This window comes from Nelumbo nucifera, chromosome 5 (genome assembly GCF_055504915.1).
Source record: "Nelumbo nucifera cultivar China Antique chromosome 5, China Antique-T2T, whole genome shotgun sequence".
In the NCBI taxonomy this organism is placed as follows: domain Eukaryota; kingdom Viridiplantae; phylum Streptophyta; class Magnoliopsida; order Proteales; family Nelumbonaceae; genus Nelumbo; species Nelumbo nucifera.
The window spans coordinates 81,044,835-81,069,819 of record NC_142653.1 but is presented as its reverse complement, the minus strand read 5'-3'; the positions used below and the strand labels follow the sequence as shown (position 1 = coordinate 81,069,819).

The 24,985-nt window shown below is 40.2% G+C and overlaps 1 protein-coding gene across 3 annotated transcripts; it reads left to right on the top strand.

Moving 5' to 3' along the window:
• Positions 1–24,723, top strand: LOC104593999 (Pentatricopeptide repeat (PPR) superfamily protein). Of its 3 annotated transcripts, none has more exons than XM_019197152.2 (3): positions 1–3,055; positions 5,975–6,189; positions 23,658–24,723. In XM_019197152.2, exon 1 carries the CDS (start codon positions 101–103, stop codon positions 2,582–2,584), a length of 2,484 nt encoding a protein of 827 aa, XP_019052697.1. In that variant the 5' UTR covers positions 1–100; the 3' UTR covers positions 2,585–3,055; positions 5,975–6,189; positions 23,658–24,723. The 3 variants fall into 3 exon arrangements, with proteins under 3 accessions (XP_019052697.1, XP_088744811.1, XP_019052696.1); XM_088888685.1 differs by lacking the exon at positions 23,658–24,723 and adding an exon at positions 15,475–15,894; XM_019197151.2 differs by lacking the exon at positions 23,658–24,723 and having other exon boundaries at positions 5,975–6,400.
• The last annotated feature ends 262 nt before the right edge of the window (positions 24,724–24,985 follow it).

The window sequence follows — 24,985 nt, the reverse complement described above, 5'->3', positions numbered from 1 at the left end:
ATCCTCTTCCTCCTCTCGTCATCCCCCAGTTTCTGCTCTCGACTTTCAAAGACATAGACGAACCCAATATTTGGAACGCCCCCCTCCATGACGATTTGAGATGGGCACTGTGCCTTCCTCTTTTAAATCTCTAAAGCCAGGCCTTCAGAATATAATCATTCTTCGTCGTAATGAAAATATATGCTTCACGGAGCGTCGTAAATCTCAGATATTTCTTCCTCCCTCAAAAAGCAGATATTTCTTCCTCCCTTTCTCTACATTCATCTCCAGTATCGACTGTACAATCTCTGACGAGGTCCAAGCCATCCTGGCCAACCCCAGTGCCATCGAAGACCCGCTCGAGAGCCTGGTCCCTTTGCTTTCACGGAGAGTCGTGACTTCGGTTCTTCAACAGCAGCAAAATGCCCAGTTGGGATTTCGATTCTTCATTTGGGCCATGAAAAGGAAGCGTTTTCGCAGTTGGGTATCCCACAATTTTATGATTGATATGCTCTGTGGGGCTAACGGTTTTGAGCTTGCTTGGAAATCGCTTAATGAGCTTAGAAGTTTTAGAATCCCTATTATTTCCCAGGCTTTCTCGGTTTTGATTGCTGCTTATGCAAAGGCGGGCATGACCGAGAAGGCCGTTGAGTCGTTCGGGAGGATGAAGGAATTTGATTGCAGGCCAAATACCTTCACTTACAATACGATCTTACGTCTTCTGGTCGAGAGAGAGGTATTTGTGTTAGCGTTGGCAGTTTATAATCAGATGTTGAAATCTGATTGCCGTCCAAATCAATCTACTTTTGCCATTCTCGTTAATGGGTTCTGCAAAGCAGGGAAGACCATGGACGCACTTCAAATGTTCGATGAAATGACAAAAAGAGGTATTCCTCCCAACACAATGATCTATACTATAATTCTTTCCGGTCTCTGCCAAGCAAAGAGAATTGATGATGCACAAAGACTCTTGGAGACCATGAAGGCGAATGGTTGCAGTCCTGATACGATTACTTACAATGTTGTGCTTAACGGGTTATCTAAATTGGGTAAAATAGAAGAAGCTCTCGAGATGCTGGGGTCATTCAGTAAGGACGGTTTTGTTCTGGGGTTAAATGGGTATAGTTGTTTGATTGATGGATTGTTTAGAGCTGGGAGATTTGATGAGGCACATGAATGGTGGAGGAGAATGTCAGAACAGAACATTTTTCCAGACATTATATTGTATACTATCATGATGAAGGGGTACTCAGAAGTAGGTAAGGTTGAGGATGCAATGAGATTATTGTCCAAGATGACGGAGAGAGGTATTGTCCCTGATACCTTCTGTTATAATACTTTAATCAAGGGTTTTTGTGATGTGGGTCTTTTGGACAAGGCTAAATCTCTCCAACTTGAGATTTCTAAGCATAATAGCTTCCCTGACTCTTCTACTTATACCATTCTCATTTGTGGTCTGTGTAAAGAAGGGCTGATTGGTGAGGCACAACAGATCTTCAATGAGATGGAGAAGCTTGGATGCTTTCCCACTGTTATGACCTTCAATGCTCTTATCAATGGTCTCTGTAAGGCCGGGGAGCTTGAAGAAGCTCATCTTCTGTTCTACAAGATGGAGATTGGGAGAAACCCTTCCTTGTTCCTTCGGCTTTCTCAAGGTGCTGAGCGGGTGCTTGATAGTGCAAGCCTCCAGACACTAGTGGAGCGACTATGTGAGTCAGGATTGATACTAAAGGCTTACAAGCTCCTCATGCAGCTTGCTGATAGTGGGGTTGTACCAAACATAATCACTTACAATATTCTAATCAATGGCTTTTGCAAGGCACGGAATATCAATGGAGCCTTCAAGCTCTTCAAGGAACTACAACTCAAGGGGCTCTCCCCTGATGCCATTACATATGGGTGCCTCATAGATGGACTTCAGAGGGTTAACAGAGAGGAGGATGCCCTTGGGATCTTTGATCAAATGCTGAAGAATGGGTGTCCTCCCACTTTGGATGTTTACAAGACGCTTATGACATCCCTGTGCCGGAAAGGGAAGGTATCACTAGCTTTCAGTCTTTGGTTGAGGTATTTGAGGAGCCTTCCTGATCGAAGAGAAGTGGAAATTCAAGTGGTGGAGGAGCTTCTTGAACAGGGAAGAGTGGAAGAAGTAGTTTGTGGTTTATTGAAACTTGATCTTAAGTACATGGTTAACGATCCATCACCATATACCATATGGCTTATTGGGTTGTGTCGGGCAGGGAGATTAGGTGAAGCTTTAAAAATCTTTTCTCTCCTTGATGAACACAAGATCATTGTCACTCCCCCAAGTTGTGTGATGTTAATTAATGGCCTCTGCCAAGAAGGGAATCTAGACCTGGCCGTAGATATCTTTGTTTACACATTAGAGAAAGGCTTCATATTGATGCCTCCAGTGTGCAACCGGATGATTAGGTCTCTCTGTTCTCAAGATAAAAAGAACCATGTCATTAACCTTCTAAGCAGAATGAAGTCTGTTGGTTATGATTTGGATGTTTATCTTAACCAAACAACAAAGGCTCTTTTATATGGTATGAAACCAAGGTACAAGATGGAACCAAGGTACAAGATGGAAGCAGAGCCTTAGTAAGTTATTGTCATGGCAACAATCTGTTGTGAAAAAGCAATTATGGGTTACATGTCAAAACTATTAGTTAAGAGGTGATTTGCAGAGAAACATGACAAAATTGTCTTAGAGGCCTAAGACATCATGAGAAATTTCTTCAATGAAAATTTCCAAGTTTGCTGTTTGCTAGAGACCTAAGTTCATTGAAGATCTTCAAGCGGCAAACCAAATCCACGAAAGACATTCCATAGTTGCTAAAGATCTAAGTCTCAAGCAACAATTCAAGTTTCTTTTTGCTCTTCCAACTTCCTTTTTTTCTCACATACATTTCTGTCAAGAGTAAGAAAGAAGGAAAGGTTCTTACATCAACTTCTTTTGCTCACATTGAGTTCTGGCTAGGGGAAGACAAAAGAAGAAAAAGATCCCCACACCGAACAATTTGTCTTAAAAAGAAGAGGAAGAAGAAAAATAATACATTCTGTTCAAATTCAGGTAAAAATAGATATTTCGGTTTAATTATGTTAATATTCCACCTTTGTCTTTTATATAATGTGGTATTTTTTTTTTATCAAGAATTCTGAATGAGGTTATGTATGTGTTGATTGTTTCTGATGCTAAGAGAAACCAATAACATTTATAGGCATGAATCGAGATTTTCTAGAATCTTTTGATTATCAATGATCATACTAAAGGTAACATGGTAAAAGATTGACCACTCACACCCCAAGTCTTTAATAGGCATGTGATAAAGGGCTCATTAACAATTGGGTTTGAACATGTCATTGTCTCTGTCAAACAAAGAAAACAAATATGTTACTATGTGTCAACTATTCCTTATACTTTTTGTTAGATGTTGAAGTTGAATATTGCTTAACATTTATTGTCTTTTAATCCAATTGTTCATGCAGACTGATAAATTGATATGGATCTAAACATAATTTTTTATTAAATTTATCATGGTTACTCAGAGGATAATTAATCACTGGCAGTCTGCCATGAACATCTTTTGGGTCTTATAATGTGGATCAGAATTAAATAGATTTAAGTACATATTTGCATCCATGAAATATAAATTCAAAACAACGCTATAATTGCTACTGGTTTCAGTGTTAAACTGGAAATGATGCACATATGATATTCAAAATGTTTTTGCTGTGTCAAATTTGCAACTTGCAAGGCTGAAATGGATAGCTTTCATGATTGGAAAATCATCTGTTGGAAAGAAAGGTTTCATGGAGAGGTTTTGTGTTTCCTTGTTGATTTTTTACCTGTTCTACTCCTATATGTCTACTTATAGCTTAAGAATGTCTTACACATGTTTTGTTTTAGCTTTCTCTAACTTTTCCTAAATAAATTGAAAAATGCAAATGGAGTCACCTAGGTGATAAGAATTGAAAAATAAATAAATTTTGGTTTGTTCCCTAGTTCCATATACCTACAAGCATGCATATTAATTAAAAACGATAGCAATTCTTTATTAAGAACATCAAATTTCCTCTCAAAACATGGAAAAATATCTTATCTAAAACACGATAGTATTTTTTAGCATATACAATAATTAAACAATTAAAAAAGTTACAAGGGGTTGTGGATACAACAAAAAAGCAAAGTACAATTTCACCCCACTACCCTTTTTACATTTGAGACCCAAAACATTTGCTGTCTATTAATCCCTTGTTTGGCCAAACAATAGTCTTTTTAATATATTAATTTAATATTTTAAAAATAACTTATATAATTAAGTATTTAATAGAGAAGTTTCATATCAAATTGGCAACTAAAGAAGGCTATAATTTTATATGACAAAATTTAGATAGAGATTAAGTAAAAGAGAATGAACAAGGGTGGACCCGCTGTTCTATTTAAAATTCAATATTTAAAGAGAACCGACCTCTTTGCCCTCCTTTCTTTCTTCATTTTTCTCTTCTCAAAACCCTTGAATATTTTAAAATTCAAACACCAAGCTTGTGAACACTTGCCAAGCTTCTCCCAAGCATTTCCAACCACTTTCCTACGATCTTTACAGCTATTAGGACTTCAAGAACATTGATAGGATTGGGGTTGGGTTCTTGTGTAGTAGGAAGAGTGGGGTCTTAGGTTTTGGTAGAGCAATGACATGTCTTGGTAGGGAGAGACAAAGGGAGCAAATATAGACTTGACCTGGATTTTCTGTAGTTTGATACTATAAGACAGATGACATATGTGTGAGAACTAATTTCTAGCTCCAGATTCTAGTGTTCTAAAAGAACTGACATTGTTATTTGCAAAGGAGACAAAGAAGAAAAGTGCACCTGGGTTGATGTCCTCACAACGACAATCCAACTTTGAATAGAAGCCCACCTGGGTTGATATCCCTAAAATGGTGAATCACCACAACTAATTTCTAGCTTCAGATTCTAGGATTCTAAAAGAACTGACACTGTTATTTGCAAAGGGGACAAAGAAGAAAAGTTCACCTGGGTTGATGTCCTCACAACGATAATGCAACTCAAACGGAAGCCAACCTGGGTTGATATGCTTAAAACGGTGAATCACCACAAAAAGGAGGAACAACTGTAAATATGGAAACAAAAAAAAAAAAGAAAAGAAAAGCAAAACAAAGGATGGAAACCTTGAAGGCTAGCTGAAGGCTGAAGCATACTTCTGCAAGGAAATCCAAAACTTCAAAATGCCCCTCGCTTTGGTGGTCGAACCATGTTTTACAGTTTTGTTTTGATGTTTTCATGCACTCTGCAACCTTTTGGAAAACAGGGGAGAAGGGATTGAGAATTGTGAAAATTGAAAGTGGATATAAACACATCTCATGAGACGTATATTATCTCACACCTTTCTAAAATGGAAAACCCAAAAATAAGGGATTGAATCATGATTTTCTATGCACGTCCCTATATATATATAGAGAGAGAGAGAGAGAGAGAGAGAGAGAGATTAGTTCTTGTCCCTTGACTTTACCAAGTCACACTTGGTACAATCTACCTCCTGGTCCTTCAATTTGTTGCAACTGACATGGAGATCCTTACAGCCTTAAAGGCCATTGCTTTACTAAATTCTGGGTCAGTTTTAACCAGATTGTTTGTCAATATTTTGAAAGATGTTAACAAATTTATAGTCTTTTAGCTGTCAAATACTGCTTGGCAAAATACAAGTGAAAACCCAGTTGATAAACAGTATTTATTATTTATTCAAAACTATTGAAACAGCACCTCAAGTGGAATTATAGGAAGAAGACCATATACTTATTTCATTTACTGATAAAATATATCGAAAGAAGACCATGTTCCTTGTTACATGGAGCCAAGATTGTTAGTTGTTGCCTTGTGGGATTTAAGTTTCTCTGTAGATATTTTAGTTATGATTGTATGTTGTATTTCTCCATAGTTTCTGACTTGTTTCCTCTTGGGATATTGGCAGCCTGAATCTGGAATTCCAATCACTAGGAAAGATGCTGTTATTTGCATGTATCCATCTGACCCAACTGTTGTTTTGGGGAGTTTGTCTGTTGTAGCTCTGTTTCTATCCACCTGTTTTGGATTAGCCTCTATATTCTACCCATACAATGGGGAATCTGTTCCACAAGCGGCTCTCTTCCAAAGCATTACATTTGTTGTTTTCTTGGCAATTGCTGTGTAAGTAACCTCTTCTTTGTTACCCATACTAAATCTTTGTGGATATCTACTTACGACCACTAAGACTTGAACAATATTCTTCTCGTTTTGTCAACCTGTTGTTATTTTCATTTTGTCATTCTTTTGTAGAAAATTTGAACGAACAATCGTTTTCCTGTAAAACTATTGACAGATAAATGTCAAAATGTCTAACTAATGGTTTCTTCTTAACACTTTAGCTGATAAGGATGACTCCATCATGGAACTTACAAGAATTTGTTTTAGACCAACTTTCCAAGTGGCAACTCTTGAAGTATTTAAGTTAAACTTTTTTATTTAATTTAGGACACTAAGTTTGATTAGTTTTGTATTTTTTTTTGAAAAAGGTAAAGTAATATATATTAAACTGCAAAAAATATGAAGGATATATAATCAGCCCAATTCCCTGTACAATGAGAAACTGTACTAAAGGAAAAACAACCCCTAGACCTAAACAAAAATGAGCCCAACAGGCAAATACAAACAAAGAAACTATCCAAAAAGGAGCTCTTTGTCAAAAAAAAAAAAAGAACTTGTATGTCTATGTAGAGAAGATGGGCGGAATGGCCCATAGCCCACAGTTGTGCTTTATATTTTTTATGTTCTGTTCTGTTAATGGGCCTGTTAGCATTAGTTTTCTCTTGTTTTAATTAGCTAACCGCCCCACTAAGGGCTTACTTGTAATTTTCTGTTAATTAGTGATTAACCATTTTAATTTAAAGGATTAGGGAAGGGAGAGTGTGTACAAAAAACTCATCTCTTTCATCCCTTTCTCTTCCATCATTCTCTTCCTCTTCTTCTCCCCTTTACTGTCTTCTTAGCTTCTTCCTCCCTTTTAATCAGATATTGTTTTCTTTATTTGGGACTGTTTTTCTTCTTGGTATCAGAGCAGGCCCCATTTTCTTTATTTTTTCTCTTTCTCTTTATCCCATACACAATGTGTATGGATAACTGAATCAATGATTGATTGAAGAAGATATTCAACTCAGTTGGTAGTGTTCCTAAGAGAAAAGAAGATTCTTTGTTCACTTTTCAAAACAATTTTTTTTTGGAATATTGCCCGAAACCCTAAACAACTGGAGATTTCTAATTGCGGGTCCCATAGGAGGTTTCACTTTGGCGTTCAGTGGTTAAAGGGGTTCTTTTTAGTTTTCTTGAAGATTGATCCAAGCAGAGTTTAGTTTTGTGAAGCCTACAAGGAGAGACTGATATTTCTCTGTTTCTCCCGGGTACCAGGTAAGGCATAGTTCTACTGTTGGGGGTCTGTGAGAATAAGGCATAGTTCTATTGTTTTGGGATTTTTTTGAGGAGGATGGATGGTTTTGGAGTTGAGAATAAGCTTGGCTCAAAGTCTAGACAAGTTCTGAGAGCACCTATAGACTCTTTATGGGCTATGACCATAGTCAAACTTGATGGGACTAACTATCTAGCACGGTCACAATCAGTAAAGATACATGTTTGTAGTAGAGGCAAGTGGGGATATATTTCCAGTAGCAAGAAAGCACCAAAGGAAGATGACCTGTCTCATGAAAAATGGTTACAAGAGAATTACATTGTTATTGGGTGGTTAGTGAATTCAATGCAACCCCAAATTAGTCAACACTATTTGTGGATGAATTCTGCTAAGGAGATATGGGACAGTTCAGAAGTGATGTGAATAATTTGAGGTCGGGGGAGAGACCTTTGGCAGTCTATTTCTCAATGCTGAAATCCTTGTGGAAAAAGATAGATCTCATGGAAACTGTTATTTGGGAAAGTACAAAGAACGCTGAAACATATAGGAGATTGGTTGAGAGGAATAAAGTCTTTGAATTCCTGGCAGGGTTGAATCCAGAATTTGACATTACCAGGCAGAATATCCTAGCTAAAGACAATGTATCTTTGTCTCAGGCTTATGCCATGGTGAGCAATGAGGAGAGTATGAGGTTGGTTCAGGTTCAAGGGGCAATTCTAGTTGACCATTTTGCTCATATGGGACTGAAACCCAAGGTAGCTGAAAGGAAGAAGGAGGTTATATGTGAGCATTGCAAGAAGCCGAAACATACCAAGGATACATGTTGGAAGCTGCATCCACACCTTCTTCCACCTCGCTTCAGAAAGAAGGCCGAAAATGGGAAGATTGGGAATGCCAATGCAGCCATAGTTTCCGATAATGACATGAGTGCAATTGATGAGAAGGCTGCTAGTGAGCAGTTAGCTGTAACGAAGGTTGAGTACGAGAAATATGGAAGGATGATTAGCCATCTCGACAGTGCAGCCACTTCCTCCAATCCATCAGGCAATCCAACTACTTCTACATTTGTTCATTCAAGTATACGAGCTACTACCAACCATGCAACCATCTCAGGTAATCTTAGAATCCCTTGGATTATAGATTCTAGATACCCTGTTTAATTCTTATGACCTACGTTTTGGCCGTGGTAAGATTACCTTGGCTGATGGCTCTCTTGTTCCTATCTCTAGTAAGGGAGTCACCAAGGCCACTAACTCCTTTCACTTACTTTCGTCCTTCATGTCCTTAAAGTTGCACACTAATTTGATGTTAGTGAGCAACCTAACCAAATCCTTAAACTATAGTATAACATTTTTTTCTTCTTATTGTGTTTTTCAGGACCTAAAGTCTTAGAAAGTGATTGGGAGTGGGCATGAGGCGAATGGAATATATCTGTTGGATACTCTTCGACAAAGCCAAGGACAGCTTGAGATATTTGCTTTTGGGTCTACTTTTTCAAAGTCTTTTAGTCATGTCATGTTATGTCATTTATGTTTGGGTCATTTATCCTTTCTTGCTTTGAGTCATTTATTTTTGGAATTGTTTAAAGGAATTAACATGTCTAGTCTTCATTGTGAGTCTTGTGAGTTATCAAAACATTGTAGAAACACTTATTCCTTGAGTAATAAGAGATCCACTTTTCCTATTCATATTATGCATTCTGGGGGCCATACCACTTACCTTCTATGGGTGGCTATCGATATTTTATCTTGTTCATTGATGTATTTCTCGGTTTACTTAGTTATTTTTTATGGGATCTCATGATGAGGTTCCCAAACTTGTGAAACAATTCCATGAATTTATTCTTACCCAGTTTGAGAAAAACCTCACTTATCTCATTAACTTTGGGGTTATCCACCAAAGCTCTTGTGTTTGTACTCTAGAACAAAATGGAGTAGCTGAGAGGAAGAATCGTCATGTAGTTGAAGTTGCAAGGAGCATTTTGTTTACTTCACATGTTCCTACAAAGTTTTGGGGGGATGTTTTTCTCACAACAACATACCTAATCAATCGTATGCCATCTAGAGTCTTGGGCTTTAAGTCTCCTTTTAATCTTCTTTATCCAAATAAGGAGCTTTTTTCTCTTCCCCTTCGAGTCTTTGGTTGTACCTTCTATGTGCACATTTCTAGTACCCAAAGACATAAGTTTGAACCAAAGGCCCATAAGTGCATTTTCCTTGGTTATGCTCCACATAGAAGGGTTATTGTTGCTTTGGTCTTAGTGGGCACTTGTTTTGTCTCAATGGATGCCACTTTTGCTGAGTCTATTCCCTTCTATGGTTCATCTCATGGGGAGCATTGTTCACAGGGAGAGTATTCTTCACAATTGTTTACACTCCTCCTAGTTCCTGTTGAGTTCAGAGGGGAACACTCATCCCCTAGTCCCTCCACTATTCCTATTTCTCCACCATTGCCTCCTCACCAGGAGTAAGCAGATTGTTTCTCCTACATCACATGAGCCTCCTATGCTTCCAGTTGTTGGAGAGCCAACAGGTGTTGAGGTCACACCTTTGTAGTCTCCCTTCCTTGACCTTGATGTACCTATTGCCATAAGAAAAGGTAAATGGAAATGTACTGCACATTGTATTTATAAACACCTTTCTTATGAACAGTAGAGTAGTATCCCAAACCACCAAAATGCCCCCAGCTGTTCCTCTTGCCGGTAAAGCCTCCCATTCACAGCTCCGATCTCCCCAGATGCTTTGAACCATAGCTCGATCCATTTTTTCCATTTTTGTTTCTTGTAAACAAAGAACACTTGGGTTCCACTTTTTTAAGAACGCATTGGCCACCACTCTCCTCCCCAAATTCAAACCCCATATATTCTAAGATAAAAAACAAAGGGACTCCATATTTACACCAATTAAATCAAAAGAAAGAAATGTGAACCCTTTCTAAAAGCCCCTCTCACCTTCCTTTACTATCCCTCTTCCCCCTGTTAATGCTCCCTGCCTTCTCATTTAGACCCCAAGCCAATCTAAAAAGTTCTTTCTCAGTTTTCCTGCCTTTTTTTCGTTTATCTTCCAAAACTCTACTCTCAATTGCCACCAGGTAATCTGTGGTAACCCCTTCCAATCCCTTTATCAATACCCCCAAAAACTCACCTATACTTAGTAACTTCGATAGCACCTAGTTTGACACATCATCTCTATTAGCATCTTCTCTCACTACCAAATCTAGAGAGTCTTGCCGCAAGCCTATACCATTCGAGATTTTCTCAGTCGGTATCACAGCTAACGGCTGTAGCTCGTCCTCCTCGGGCATCTTGCCATCCCTTGCTTCCCGAAAGACCATTTCCTTAGCTTCGAATGTAATTTTTTCTGGATGGTCTACCTCATTTTCCTTGCTTCTTCCATCGCTACAGACAGAGCAGCGCAGAACTCTCTCGACTGTCTTCTATCTGAATGCAACTCTACCACCTTCTCCTCAACAGAGTCGAGAGGCTGTCCTGCAGAGGTAGCCTCTTGGGTCTTTACTGGTCCGACCATCTCTTTGCCTGGATCTGAACTGGAGTGAGGCCTGTGCTGAACCCAAGGATCGCATGTGGTAGGGGTATCCTCTAGCATAGCTTCTACTGATGATACCTCAACCGCCCCCTCCCATAAATGGGTCGACTCCATAGGATCTGCAGATGAGGAGTTCCCTACAAGCGAAGTCATAAAAGATCTGGATCTCCTTCTACAATGAGCACGGTGTCCACTCCTACCTCTCTGACGGTTAGGATTGCCCCATCTCTCTTTCACTTTTTTACAGCATCTGTTGACAATCTGTTAAAGAAACATCTAAATTTGAAAAATGGGAGGAATGTTCGGTGGATCCTTCACCCAGATTTGAAAAATGTCTAAATTTGAAAAACAGTGGATCCTTCACCCAGATTTCAGGAAAGAGATAGCAGCTTGGTGGGAGGAATGTTCGGTGGAGGGCTGGGCAGGGCACAAATTCTCTTTGAAACTTCAGTTTATTAAAGGAAAGTTAAAAGAATGGAGCAAAAGAAATTTTAAGTCCTTTGTGGAAGAAAAAACATTCTCCTAGCAGGCATTTCAAGGCTGGATTCAATAGAAGCCTTAGGAAGTTTGAGTATAGAAGAGTTGGAGGAAAGAAAGAAATTAAGGGCAGATTGGGAACAGTTAGTTCAATGTTAGGAAATTTTCTGGAGACAAAGATCTAGGGTTCAGTGGCTAAAGGAGGGGGATAACAATACAAACTTCTTTCACAAGATTGCAAACAAATAGGAGAAGAGTCAACCCCATTTCTAAGCTGCTGATAAATGGTAGAGAGACTGAAGACCCTTTGCAAATTAGGGAGGAGATAACAGGTTTTTTTGAGACTCTCTACTCCTCTGAGAGAGTTTGGAGACCTTCCCTAAGAGTTTGGTCTGGCCATCTCATTCCTATGGAGAAGAAGTCCTGGATGGAAAGGAGATTCACAGAAGAAGAGATTAAAGATGTAGTTTTCTCCTTGAGTGAAGATAAAGCCCCAGGGCCAGATGGATTCTCGTTGGGCCTGGGACACAGTGAAATCTGATTTGCTAGAGGTCTTTGAGGACTTCTTCAATTCGGGGAAGATAAATAGAAGAAATAATGCTACATCCATCAAGCTGATTCCTAAGAAAGAGAGGACCTTAGAAGTGAAAAATTTCAGACTTATTAGTCTCCTAGGAAGTCTTTACAAAATCGTGGCTAAAGTGCTTGCCAACCGACTAAAATCAGTAGTGGGTGAAGTGGTGGCTACTTCCCAAAGTGCTTTCATTGGGGACAGACAGATAGTTGACAGCATTCTGGTAGCTAATGAAGTAGTAGAAGAGAGGAAAAAAAGTGGTCTAGGAGTGGTATGTAAGCTTGATCTTGAGAAGGCTTATGATAGGGTGGATTGGAACTGCTTATGGAATATCTTAAAACTGAAAGGATTTGGTGAAAGATGGATTACTTGGATGCAAGGTTGTATCAAATCAACTTGATTCTCAGTCCTTATCAATGGGACTTCTTAGGGCTTTTTCAAAGCATCACGGGGAATAAGACAAGGCTGCCACCTCTCCCCTCTTCTCTTCACCATGATTGCTTATATCCTAGATGCCTTTTTGTTTAAGGCTGCTAGTCTCAACCTAATCCAAGGCTTTAAAGTGGGTAGAGAGAATTTACAGGTAACCCATCTTCTTTATGCAGATGATACTATAATCTTCCTACAGGCAAACAAGGCTTATCTTAAAACCTTGAGAAGAATTCTGAAGTGTTTTGAGGCAGTTACAGGGTTAAAATGTAATTTGTCCAAGAGCAGCATAGCAGGGATTAATATCAGTTCAGACTTGTTAGAGGATCTAAAGGAATCCTAGATTGTAGAGTAGAGAGGTGGCCTTTAATTTACTTGGGCTTACCATTGGGAGGAAATCCAAGATCCCACAACTTCTGGTCTCCGGTTATTGAAAAGTGTGAAAGAATATTAGATTCTTGGAAAAAAAAACTCTATCAAAAGGGGGCATACTCACTCTTATTAAGGCTTTATATCTATTTACTTCATGTCAGTCTTCAAAATTCCTATTCAAGTGAAAATCAGATACAGAAATTGCAAAGGGACTTTCTGTGGATGGGGGAGGCAAGAAAAGAGATCATTTGGTGAAGTGGGAGGTCTACAAATCAAAGAAGGAAGGGGGATTGGGGCTAGGTCATATTCTGGAAAGAAATTATGCTCTCCTGGGGAAATGGCTTGTGGAGATTCCCTTTGGAACTGTAAAGAGACTGGGCCGAATGGGTCCTAGTATCTTCTCTTGTAATATCTTTTCTTTTATTGTTGGCTAATGGGCCTGTTGTTTCTTTTTGTTTAATCTCTTTATGTTACTGCCTAGTTGGCCACCCACTTAAGGGCATACTTGTCATTACTCTAACTTTAATTCTTAATGAAAAAGGATTAGAGGAGAAAGGGAAGATAATTCGATTCTTCTTCTTCCTTTTCTTTTCGCCATCTTCTTCTCTTGTGTTGCTACTCTTACTTCTCTTCTTCCTTTTTCTTCTAATCTTCAAATTTACACCTAATATTTGAGGACTGATTTACATCTTGGTATCAAAGCAGGTCTATTTCTTCCTTTTTTTCTTTCTTCTTTTCCCATACACCCTTAGATTAAGAGAGTGTATGGAGAGATAGATTCTCTATAGTTCAGAGGATCTCTGGCCTGGTTGGTAGAGGGTTTGGAGAGTTTAAATCTGGCTGGATATTGCCAAGAAGCGGTGTTGTTCTGTTGCTACCCAAAACCTAGCCGATTAGAGATTTTCGAAGGTACAGGTAAAGGTGAAGCTTTGGGTGTGGCGCTCTGTGCTTGGGAGGTGTCTTGTGACTCCTAAAGGAGGGCGGTTCAGGTTTGGAAGAGATTGAGAAGTTCTGGTAGGAGCGGCTGCATCTTCTCTCTTCCTCCCCAACAGCTGGACGGAGTAAAACCCTAGTTTTCAAGCATCTGGGTTTTGGTTTGACTTCAAGTAAGTTTATATAGACAAAATTTCTGGTTCTTTGATTTTCGTTTGATTAATGGAGCCATACGGAAGTGAGTTCAAGCAAGTGTCGGTTTCAGGCCTTAGCTCGATAGATTCCGTTTTGATTGGTGTAACCACAACCAAGCTAGATGGGACAAATTATCTTGCTTGGGCACAGTCTATAAGAATTTATGTCTGTAGTAGAGGAAAACTCGGGTATCTCACAGATAGTAAAGTGAAACCCGAAGAGACAGACCCTGAACTTGAGAAATGGATGCAAGAGAACTATACTGTCATAGGATGGTTGGTAATCTCACAGATAGTAAAGTGAAACCCGAAGAGACAGACCCTGAACTTGAGAAATGGATGCAAGAGAACTATACTGTCATAGGATGGTTGGTAAATTCTATGCAACCTCATATAAGTCAGCATTATCTCTGGATGTCTTCGGCTAAGGAGATATGGGACAGTGTTACTGAGACCTATTCACAGAAGTTGAATGTAGCCAGAGTCTATAAGTTGAAAAGTGATGTGAAGAACCTAAGACAAGGGGAGAAGAGTGTAGTAATCTACTACTCTATACTGAAATCCCTATGGCAAGAAATTGATGTTATGGAGACAGTTGTATGGGAGAGTAAGAATGATGCTAAAATATATAGGAAGTTGGTGGAGAGAAATAGGGTGTTTGAATTTCTCACTGGACTCAACCCTAAGTTTGACATCATTAGGCAAAATATCCTGGCCAGAGATGAGGTTACTCTTTCCCAGGCATATGCTATGATAAGCAGTGAGGAGAGTAGGCGGCAGGTTCAGTTGCAGGGTCCACCTACAGAACACTTTGCACATGTTGGAATAAAGCCAAAGGGTCCTACTGAGAAAAAGGAGTAGATATGTGAATATTGCAAGAAACCGAGGCATACAAAGGACACTTGCTGGAAGCTTCATCCTGAGCTTCTTCCTGATAGGTTTAAGAATAACAACAGCTCTAAGAAGGGCAGTCAGGTAGGAAAGCCTAAGGCAGCTAATGTTGCTATAGTACCTGAAGGAGGAAATAAGGAGAGTGAAGAGAAATCAACCATTGAGCAGTTGACAACAATGAAGGCGGATTTTGAAAAGTATGGGAGGCTACTAAATCACTTGGAAGCTACTGTTTCTTCATTTCACTCTTCCAGCAACAACACATCATCTTCATCACCATTTGCTCACTTAGGTATTCGTGCTTCTGCAAATCTTGCTTCAGTTTCAGGTAATCATAAAATCCCTTAGATTATTGATTCTGGTGCATCAGACTATATGACCAGCCTGTCTAATCTCTTCTGCTCATACCACCTTTTCTCTGGCAAAGAGAAAATATCCCTTGCTGATGGGTCTCTTGCTCCCATCTCTGGTAAAGGAGATATAAAGACCTCTGACACCCTTTATTTATCCTCAGTCCTTCATGTCCCTAAACTTAACACAAACCTTTTATCTGTTAGCAACTTAACTAAATCCATGAATTGCAGCATAACCTTTTTTCCCACTCATTGTGTTTTTCAGGGCCTGCAATCTCAGAGGATGATTGGGAGTGGCCATGAGGCGAACGGAATATACTTGCTGGACACACCAGATCGAGCTTTGGGACCACCTCATGGAGTTGCCTTAGAGTCTGTTTTGTCAGAGTCTGTTAGCAAAGTCTTGTTATGTCACTTTCGGTTTGGTCATTTGTCATTTTCTGCTTTGAGTCATTTGTTTCCAAATATGTTTAAGGGAGTGTCTTTATCGAGTCTTCATTGTGAGTCATGTGAACTGGCAAAGCATTGTAGACATTCTTATTCAGTAAGCAATAAAATATCTCTTTCTCCTTTTCATATTGTTCACTCTGACGTGTGGGGGCCATATCATTTGCCAACTATGGGGGGTTACAGGTACTTTATCCTTTTTATTGATGACTACTCTCGTTACACTTGGATTTATCTCATAAAATCCAGGGATGAAGTATTTCATGAACTCATCCTCACCCAGTTTAACACTCGTATAAAAAATATTCCATTCTGATAATGCTAAGGAGTATTTTGAGAGAACCCTCTCCACTTATCTTGAATCTTTTGGGGTTATTCATCAAAGTTCTTGTTCCTACACTCCACAACAAAACGGGGTGCCAGAAAGGAAGAATAGACATGTGGTTGAAGTTGCCAGATCCCTCTTGTTTGCATCCCATGTTCCTATAAAATTTTGGGGAGATGTTGTTCTTGCTGCTACTTTTTTTATCAACCGTATGCCCTCCCGGGTCCTTGACTTCAAAACCCCCTTTAGCCTTCCCTTCCTAGATGAGGATATTTTTTCTCTTCCTCTCCGTGTTTTTGGGTGCACTTGCTATGTGCATATTCACAGTCATCAAAGGCACAAGTTTGAACCTAAGGCTCATAAATGTGTTTTTCCGGGATATGCTTCCACACAGAAGGGATATTGCTGTTTTGATCCAGTTCGTGGCACCCGCTTTGTATCTCGGGATGTCACCTTTGCTGAGCTGACTCCTTTCTTTAGCATTTCTCCTGAGGGGGAGAAATCTAAAGAGCCCTTTGCTATGTCTCCAGTTATTCCTCTTCCCATTCCTCTTGAGTCCTATCACGAGGTGTCTACTTTTCCAACTGGACCTACCTCCGATATTCCTATTCCTCCTCCTCCACCTCATTCTCCTATAATTCCTCCTCCTCTTGTTCTCCAAAGGTGGTACCAAAGGCAGAGATTCAGACATGGGCAGGTTGTTTCCACTCCTATAGAAGAGCCTCTTGCTCCTCCCATCATTACTGAGGTAACAGGTTAGCCTTCTTCTGACCCATCTACAGCTTTCCCAGACCTTGACCTTCCTATTGCTCTCCGCAAGGGCAAGCGGAAGTGTACAACCCATTGTATCTCCAAACACCTGTCTTACAACCTTCTCTCTCCTTCCTACTACTCTTTTCTTGCATCTGTTTCTTCCCATGTGATACCTAGGTCTGTACCGGAAGCCTTATCTCAACCTGAATGGAGGGATGCTATGATGGCTGAACTGGATGCTTTGCATAAGAACCATACCTGGGATATTGTTGACTTTCCTGAAGGGAAGGAACCAGTGGGTTGTAAATGGGTGTTTACCATTAAATATCACTTTGATGGCTCTATTGAGAGGTTTAAGGCTAGGTTGGTTGCTAAGGGCTACACTCAAATGTATGGCATTGACTATCTTGAGACATTTGCTCCTGCCGCTAAGATGACCTCAATCAGGGTTTTGTTATCTCTAGCCGCTACTTTTGACTGGCCCCTACACCAGTTTGATGTTAAAAATGCCTTCTTGAATGGAGACCTGCATGAAGAGGTCTATATGTCTTTGCCTCCAGGGGTGTATGGGAAGGAAATGCAAGGCAATGTGTGTAAACTGCAGAAATCTATTTATGGTCTCAAACAGTCCTCTCGGGCTTGGTTTGAGAGGTTTAGGGCTGCTCTTGTCTCCTTTGGCTACACACAAACTCAATCTGATCATACCCTATTCTTGAAGAGAAATGGCTCTCTGGTGACCTTCTTGATAGTTTATGTTGATGATATTGTGGTCACGGGTAATGACACTCAAGAGGTCAATAAACTAAAAAGGTTTCTCAACTCTGAATTTGAGATTAAGGATTTGGGAGATCTTCGGTATTTTTTGGGCATTGAAGTTGCTAGATCTAAGGATGGTATCTTCATTTCTCAGCGTAAATATGTCCTTGACCTCCTTGCTGAAACTGGTAAACTTGGAGCTAAACCAATCTCCACTCCTATTGATCCTAATCATAAGTTTTCTGCTACAGATGGTGAGCTTTTATCTAATAAGGGGGTGTTTCAGAGACTGCTTGGGAAGTTGTTATATCTTTGCATGATTCGGCCAGATATTTCCTATTGCAGTAAGTGTTATTAGTCAATTTATGCATTCTCCCAGAGATACTCATTTAGCTGCTACAGAAAGGGTTCTGTGTTACTTGAAAGGTACTCCAGGGAAAGGTATTTTGTTTGCTAAATGTGGACACATGAAGCTGGAAGCTTTCACTGATGCTGATTGGGAAGGATGTATTGATGATAGGAGATCCACTTCAGGTTATTGTGCTCTGGTCGCTGGGAATATTGTGTCATGGAGGAGTAAGAAACAGTCTGTAGTTGCTAGATCCTCAGCTGAAGCAGAATACAGGGCAATGGCACATGGTGTGTCAGAATTACTATGGCTACGATCCCTTCTAGAAGAATTGGGGGTTGACTACGAGAAGCCAATGATGCTCTACTGTGACAACCAAGCAGCTATCAACATTGCACATAATCCTGTTCAACATGACAGAACTAAGCACATTGTGGTTGATAGACATTTTATAAGGGAAAGAGTTTCTTCAGGAGAAGTTTGCCATTCATCACATCAGACGAGCAATTGGCTGATATCTTGACCAAGGGAGCTCCAAGAGGGAAAATGACACACTATATAAGCAAGTTGGGCATGATTGACATCTATGCTCGGCTTGAGGGGGAGTGTAAGAGACTGGGCCGAATGGGTCCTAGTATCTTCTCTTGTAATATCTTCTCTTTTATTGTTGGCTAATGGGCCTGTTGTTTCTTTTTGTTTAATCTCTTTATGTTACTGCCTAGCTGGCCGCCCACTTAAGGGCATACTTGTCATTACTCTAACTTTAATTCTTAATAAAAAAGGATTAGAGGAGAAAGGGAAGATAATTTGATTCTTCTTCTTCTTCCTTCTCTTTTCGCCATCTTCTTCTCTTGTGTTGCTGCTCTTACTTCTCTTCTTCCTTTTTCTTCTAATCTTCAAATTTACACCTAATATTTGAGGACTGATTTACATCTGGAACAATTTCTCTGGGCTACTGTTATCAGAAGCAAGTACGGAAGGAGCAGGAATGGATGGGATTCTAACCAGGTCTCTTCTCGTTTCTCTCTTCACAACCCCTAGAAAGGTATTGCTTCCCTCCTTGATCTATTCTCTCATTTTTTACGCTTTAGATTGCGCAATGGCTCTAGTATCAAGTTCTAGACTGATTTGTGGTTGGGCCAACAACCTCTCTACTTTTCCTACCCTTTCCTTTTTAGTCTGACCCGTGACAAACAGGCCTCTGTCTCTTCAGTGATCATTAAAGGAGACAATGGTCTCTCTTTTAACTTTAACTTCTGGATAGCCTTGACAGATTCTGAAGCTCAAGATATCTCTTCTCTGCTGTCCTCTCTCTCTCAGTTCTCCGTAAGGCTTGTTTTCCACTAAATCCTTCTATAGTGTGTTGACTTTTGAGACAACTAATTCCCCTTTCCTGCATAGAAAGATTTGGCTTTCTGCTGTTCCCCCAAGAGTGTGCTTCTTTGTTTGGGAGGTTTATTGTGGCAGTATTAATACTTGTGATATGATTCTAAGAAAGAGAAAAAGAAACCTTTATATTGCTCCTCATACCTGTGTTATGTGCATGAAAAATGGGGAGTCATGTGGTCACCTTCTTATAAATTGTGAAGTAGCCAGAGGCCTCTGGCAATTCTTTTTGGACACCTTCTACAGAGGTAGTTTTCACTGGACCCCTCCAAATTCTGTGTCAGACATTCTCCTTCAATGGCCTGGATGTACCTCAAGTAAAAGAGGTGCTCTCTACGGCAAGGCAATCATCCATGCAATTTGCTGGTGCATTTGGGAGGAATATAACAAAAGAATTTTTGAAGATAAGTATTCATCCCTGGATGAGCTAAAAGGAAGGGTGCTTTTTCGAATTAATTCTTGGATGAAGGTGTCTAGTCTGTTCAGAGGCATCTCAATGGGAGACCTGGAAAGAAACCTGGGGCTGATTCTGAGTTCTTCAAGTTTAGGAAGAGTCCCCACATTTCCTGTGACCCCCAGACCTCCTTCAGATTTCATCCTCCAGTTTGATGGCAGCTGCTATAGTAGACTTAATCACAGAGGCCAGGATGGTATAGGTGGCAGAATTTTCACGTCTCTAGGCACTCAAGTTTGGGCCTACAGTGGTCCCATTGGAAAGGCTGAAGCGGTTGAAGCTGAGGTTCAGGCCTTGCTGACGGGGCTGAGGTGTGTAAAATCCTTGAACATCTCTTCGGTCGTGGTAGAAGGTGATTCAAAGGTGGTCATAAGTTGGATGTTAAATCAACAGGAGGGGGCCTTGGAGATTCTCTCATCAGATCAATGAAATTAGGGTTATTCAATCTCAGATCCAGTGTGTATTCAGGTGGGTTCCAAGGAATTTGAAATCAGTAGCAGATGCTCTTGCGAAGCGGTGGTGGGCAGGGACCACTTGTACAGCAACATAGAGCTTCCTCTTTAATGGGTTGGGAAGGCTTTTTGTTTTTTTGGTTTGCCTCTGTTTGATCTTTATCATATACATCTTGTATATCCTTCCCTTCTTATAATGAAAGTTTCCTTTTCAAAAAAAAAAAAAGTAAAGAGCCATCATTTCCTTGCTAACCCACGGTACCCACCTTTGTCCCCTTCTTTATCTTTGACCTGTAGGCCTATGCCCTCTTCTTGAGACTGATGGTCTATATTTAAAATGAGCTTGTCATCCTTTTCCATCCCGAACCCGCCACGTGTCCTCTCATCTATACCCTTGTTACATTCCCTAACTCCCTATCCCCACCATCCTCTCCGGCTCCGATCACCTCCTTTAATGACGACAACTCGTGCACCCCCTTGCCTTTCATCTTCCTTATCACTTAATCTTCAATGTCGATCCCCAAAAGAGATTGTTAAAGCCATTCTCTCTCTGCTACAACCATCTGAATAGTGTCCTCCGGCTTACAGTGCCTCTGTGGTAGAATTTCCAACCACAGTGAAACCACCACCATCTCATCCCTTCCGCTTTGTTGATTGTTGCAGGGGGATAACCTTCCAAACCACCTTGATTCTGATCCATTCAACCGTTTCTTTAGCTTCCCAGAGCTATCTATCTCTAGGAAGCCACCACACAGCTCCCCTATTTGTTTAACCACTGCTTCACTCCAGAGATGCAAAGGGAGGCCAAAAAGTTTTACCCAGTACTCTGCCGAACTTGATCTTTCCCCTTCTGCAAATCACTCCCACGGAACTAAATGCCGAACTTGATCTTTAGCTTCCCAGAGCTATCTATCTCTAGGAAGCCACCACACAGCTCCCCTATTTGTTTAACCACTGCTTCGCTCCAGAGATGCAAAGGGAGGCCGAAAAGTTTTACCCAGTACTCTGCCGAACTTGATCTTTCCCCTTCTGCAAAGCACTCCCACGGAACTAAATGCCTTAACTGGCCGTCCACGTTCTGCGTCCCTATTTTCCAAACTCTCAGTGCCTCTTCTTGTGACAGTAGAATGAACAAAAAGTTTGACCCATGCATTCTTCTAACCCTTACACCAAACTCTACTTTCCATTTCCTTGCTGCCCACTGCTGAAGCCAATTCACCGAAAAAGGCCTCCACTGAACCCACCAAACAAGATTTCGGAAAAAGCTTCCGTCTCTCCTCCCCTTTCCCACTAACTTCCACATAAAAATTCCTCCTCCCTGCCTTCAGCACAGCCTCCCCTTCTTTCGTCCATTCTAAACCTTTCGCCTTGTCACATACAGAGTAGTCCCCCTTAAGCCATCCACTCTCCTTTTCTCCCTTTCGTCTAGGACGTCATACCTTAGCTGAGAAAATCTGGCCTAACCGACCTTGTTGCCTCCTCCCATTCTCGGGTCATCTCCCCCAGCCTCTACAATTCCCAAAAAGGTTCCTCTCCTTCGACCCACTTGTTTCATTTTCGAGAGTCGGGGAGTCCCCACTTTTAGATTAGCAGGTGCTGGACATATTTACGAACAGCAACATGTTCACCTATAGGGATGCTTCTTCCTGGGTTGTCTCCTGTGTATCAATGTGCTGGATGTGGGGATTGCTCTCACTCCGCCTCATCCAGAAAAGAAAGAGAAAGACTTTGATCTTTTTTTTTCGGGTGGAGAAAGAGTTCGTTGACTGTATATCCATTATTCATAACGTCAGTGAAAGCAAGATTACTGATTCAGAGGTAGGCCATCATGACACCTTTTTATTTTTTGAGTTTGATAAGGGTGATAAGACAGAAAGTAAGCTCCCAAAAGAAATGGGGACTCCTTCAATGTTTGTGGAGACAAACTATTTTGTTGAGTAGCTTGCTAACTGTGGCCAAGAGGGGATAGTGGAGGGGTGTAACTTGGGTTCGTTACAGCTGTTACTCTGGAGGAAAAGGATTTAGAGGAAGGGGCAAAACAGGCTGTTAGTTCTGGTGTGGTTGATGTTGTTTCCTTGGAAGAGAAAGGTTTAGAGGAAAGGAGAAGAAACAGTAATGAAAACGAGGGTTTCTCAGGACCCAAAGTATACAATAGAAAGAGAGCTTACAGGACAAGACATTTGACAAAGACTGAAGGTGAAAAGTGTCCAGAGGTTGCCCTATCTTCTGATGAGCTGGGAAGTATGAGCAAGGATAGTGAGGAAGAAGTTTGTTTAGATGAGACGAATCACATTGATAAAGTTGTTGATATATCTACTATTGTGGACGTGGCTGCAGATGTAGGTAAAGCTTTAGGCCTGTTTTGGGAGGCAAATATTTTACAAGGAAAATGTTCCAAAAGTTGGAGGAACAATATGTGATGCCTATAAGGGAGAAACATGGAGGTATTCAGTGGCATCCACTGCTGGTTTAGGAAAGCCAAACTGTCTTGAATACACTTAATTCGGCAGAAGCGGTAGTGAAAAAGCTGAAGATTTGATTGATGTCTAGTTCTTTGAGAAAAACACAGTCCTGGAGCTGGAAAGGATTAATGAGGCCCCTTCGTGCTTGTTGGTCTTCAAGAAGAATGCTGTTGCAAATAGAAAAGTTAAGGAGCAGAGAAAACACCGAGATATTCTGGTTCAAAGGCCTTTGCTAGACTAAAAGGGAGTCTCTTTGGGATTAGACCAAACAAGAACTTGAAGATCAAGAAAGCCTCAAGAAGTTTTTAATGGCCGAGTTTTTTTTTTTTTAATGCAGTTCTTGAGGGTGCTTTGTTGAGATCTGCAGAGAAAGCTTTATTTGTCATCTAGGGGGGATGTTGTGTTTCTTTGATTGTGCAGCCTTTGGGGTCAAGGTTGTTTTGAGACGCTTGGGTTTTTGGTTGTTGTGGTTTTGGTTTTTATCTTGGGTTTTCGGGTTTGATGGTTTGTTGAGGTCGTGTCTAGTCTGGGCTTCTGGTCTTGGAGTTGTTTTGTTTCTCTTTTCCTCTCTTGAGTGACTCCAGGTCACTCTGTATTTTCTTTTTTTTTTTCGTTTTAATAAATTTTTTTATTACCAAAAAATATCACCAAATTCTACAAGCCGTTGCCCTCAAGAATTTCTCTTCTTCATACCATTTAGAAGAGCCTTTATTACATACCTGGAGTAAAGTTTGGGACCAAAAAATAATTAAAATAAAAGTGGAAAAAGATCTCTTATTGCATGTTTGTCGCCTGTAACTGATTCTTCCATAGCCTGATTTATTTATTTTTTTCTTCAAAATGACTGCCTGTGGATGTAAACTTTGATTTCTTGAGTATGCTTTCCTGATTGATGGATCTTTCGTCCACCAGAATGTAATTGGTTTGTGTATGCACTAGGCAATTTCTCTCCATGTTCATGAGTCACCTTATGGCCATGGTTGTTTATGTCAAACATTTGTGTAATACATATTTTTGTGGGATTATTTTCTCTAAATTGTTCATGTGTCCACTGGAGAAATTAGGGGTGTATCTGCACTAGCAGAAGGGATGATGATGTGGGCATCAATCACGGAAGGCCTTCACATTGCCCGGAATGTACCTCACAGCGTAGACACAGAATGCCCCACAGCCAAGACCGGTCTCTTTGGTGGTGCTGCATTTCTGGCCCTTGATGCATCTCTTTTCTGGTTGATTTGCCAAATGTTGATACTTAGGGGGTGTTCTTTTTTTTGGAATTGGAGAGTGGGAAAGTTGGTCTATGGGATCTTGGTTCCTATTGACTAAGAAACCCATGCTCTTTTTTCAGATTTATTTGGGGTCCACAGATAGTTTATTTTCCTGTGTATCACTTACCTGGTGGGCAAATAATTTTTCCACCTGTAGGAAAATTGCCAAAACTTGAATGGGACAAAAATGTCCCTTTTAATAATGGATTTTTATGGCTAAAATGGTTATTGCCTTGTTTACCTGGAAAATAAAAGAACATGGGTAAATGCACTTACCCGGGTATGTGCATTTACCCAGGTAAGTAACTGAGAAGCAAACGGGGCCAATGCCAGAGCTGATTACCTGGATGAAGAAGATCCTAAAGGTGAATATGGTCAGGTCTTTGCAACAGATTATGATGCAAATGGAAGGGGCAGAGTCTAAGACATCAAGAATCAATGATTGTGTAAAGGAGGCAGTGACGGTTTCCAGCATATGCCTGTGTTTTATGTTTGCATTTTCTCTGTTTATGATCTGTGTTAGGAATAATATGCATCATTGTGCATTGAGCTCTTTAGGCTCCATTTGTTTCTCGAGAAGCTACTTACCCGGGTAATGTTTCTTGGGAAACACTTACCCAGGTAAGTGTATGTATCCATGTTCTTTTATTTCTCAGGTAAAAAGCCATTATTAAAAGGGGCAATTTTGTGTTACCTAGGTCACATAAATCTAAAAAAAGAACATGAGTATCTGAATCAATGGAAATTCAAATTCCATTAACTGACTTTGCACCCTCTCAAAATCTGAAAAATGAAAGGCCCTTAGTTTAATCTTTCTTTAAAGTGTAATAAAGAGCCGCTGGAAATTATTGTATGGTATGTCTTATCCATAATAGTAACTCTGTTACATTAATAATTATTTGACAGCAAATAACTGTATTAAATGTAATTAATCAAGTAATTTGTAAAGTATAATTAGGGGATGTTTGGAACCATGGCTGTTTTTCAAAAAACTGGTGCCACATCGGATCTACATAGGTGTTTCAATAAATCTCATGTATTTCATTTTTTGATTCAGCTGATTATTAAAAAATCGGGCATGCCTTGAAAATTGGGACTGCACCGATGCATGAAATGCCAAATTA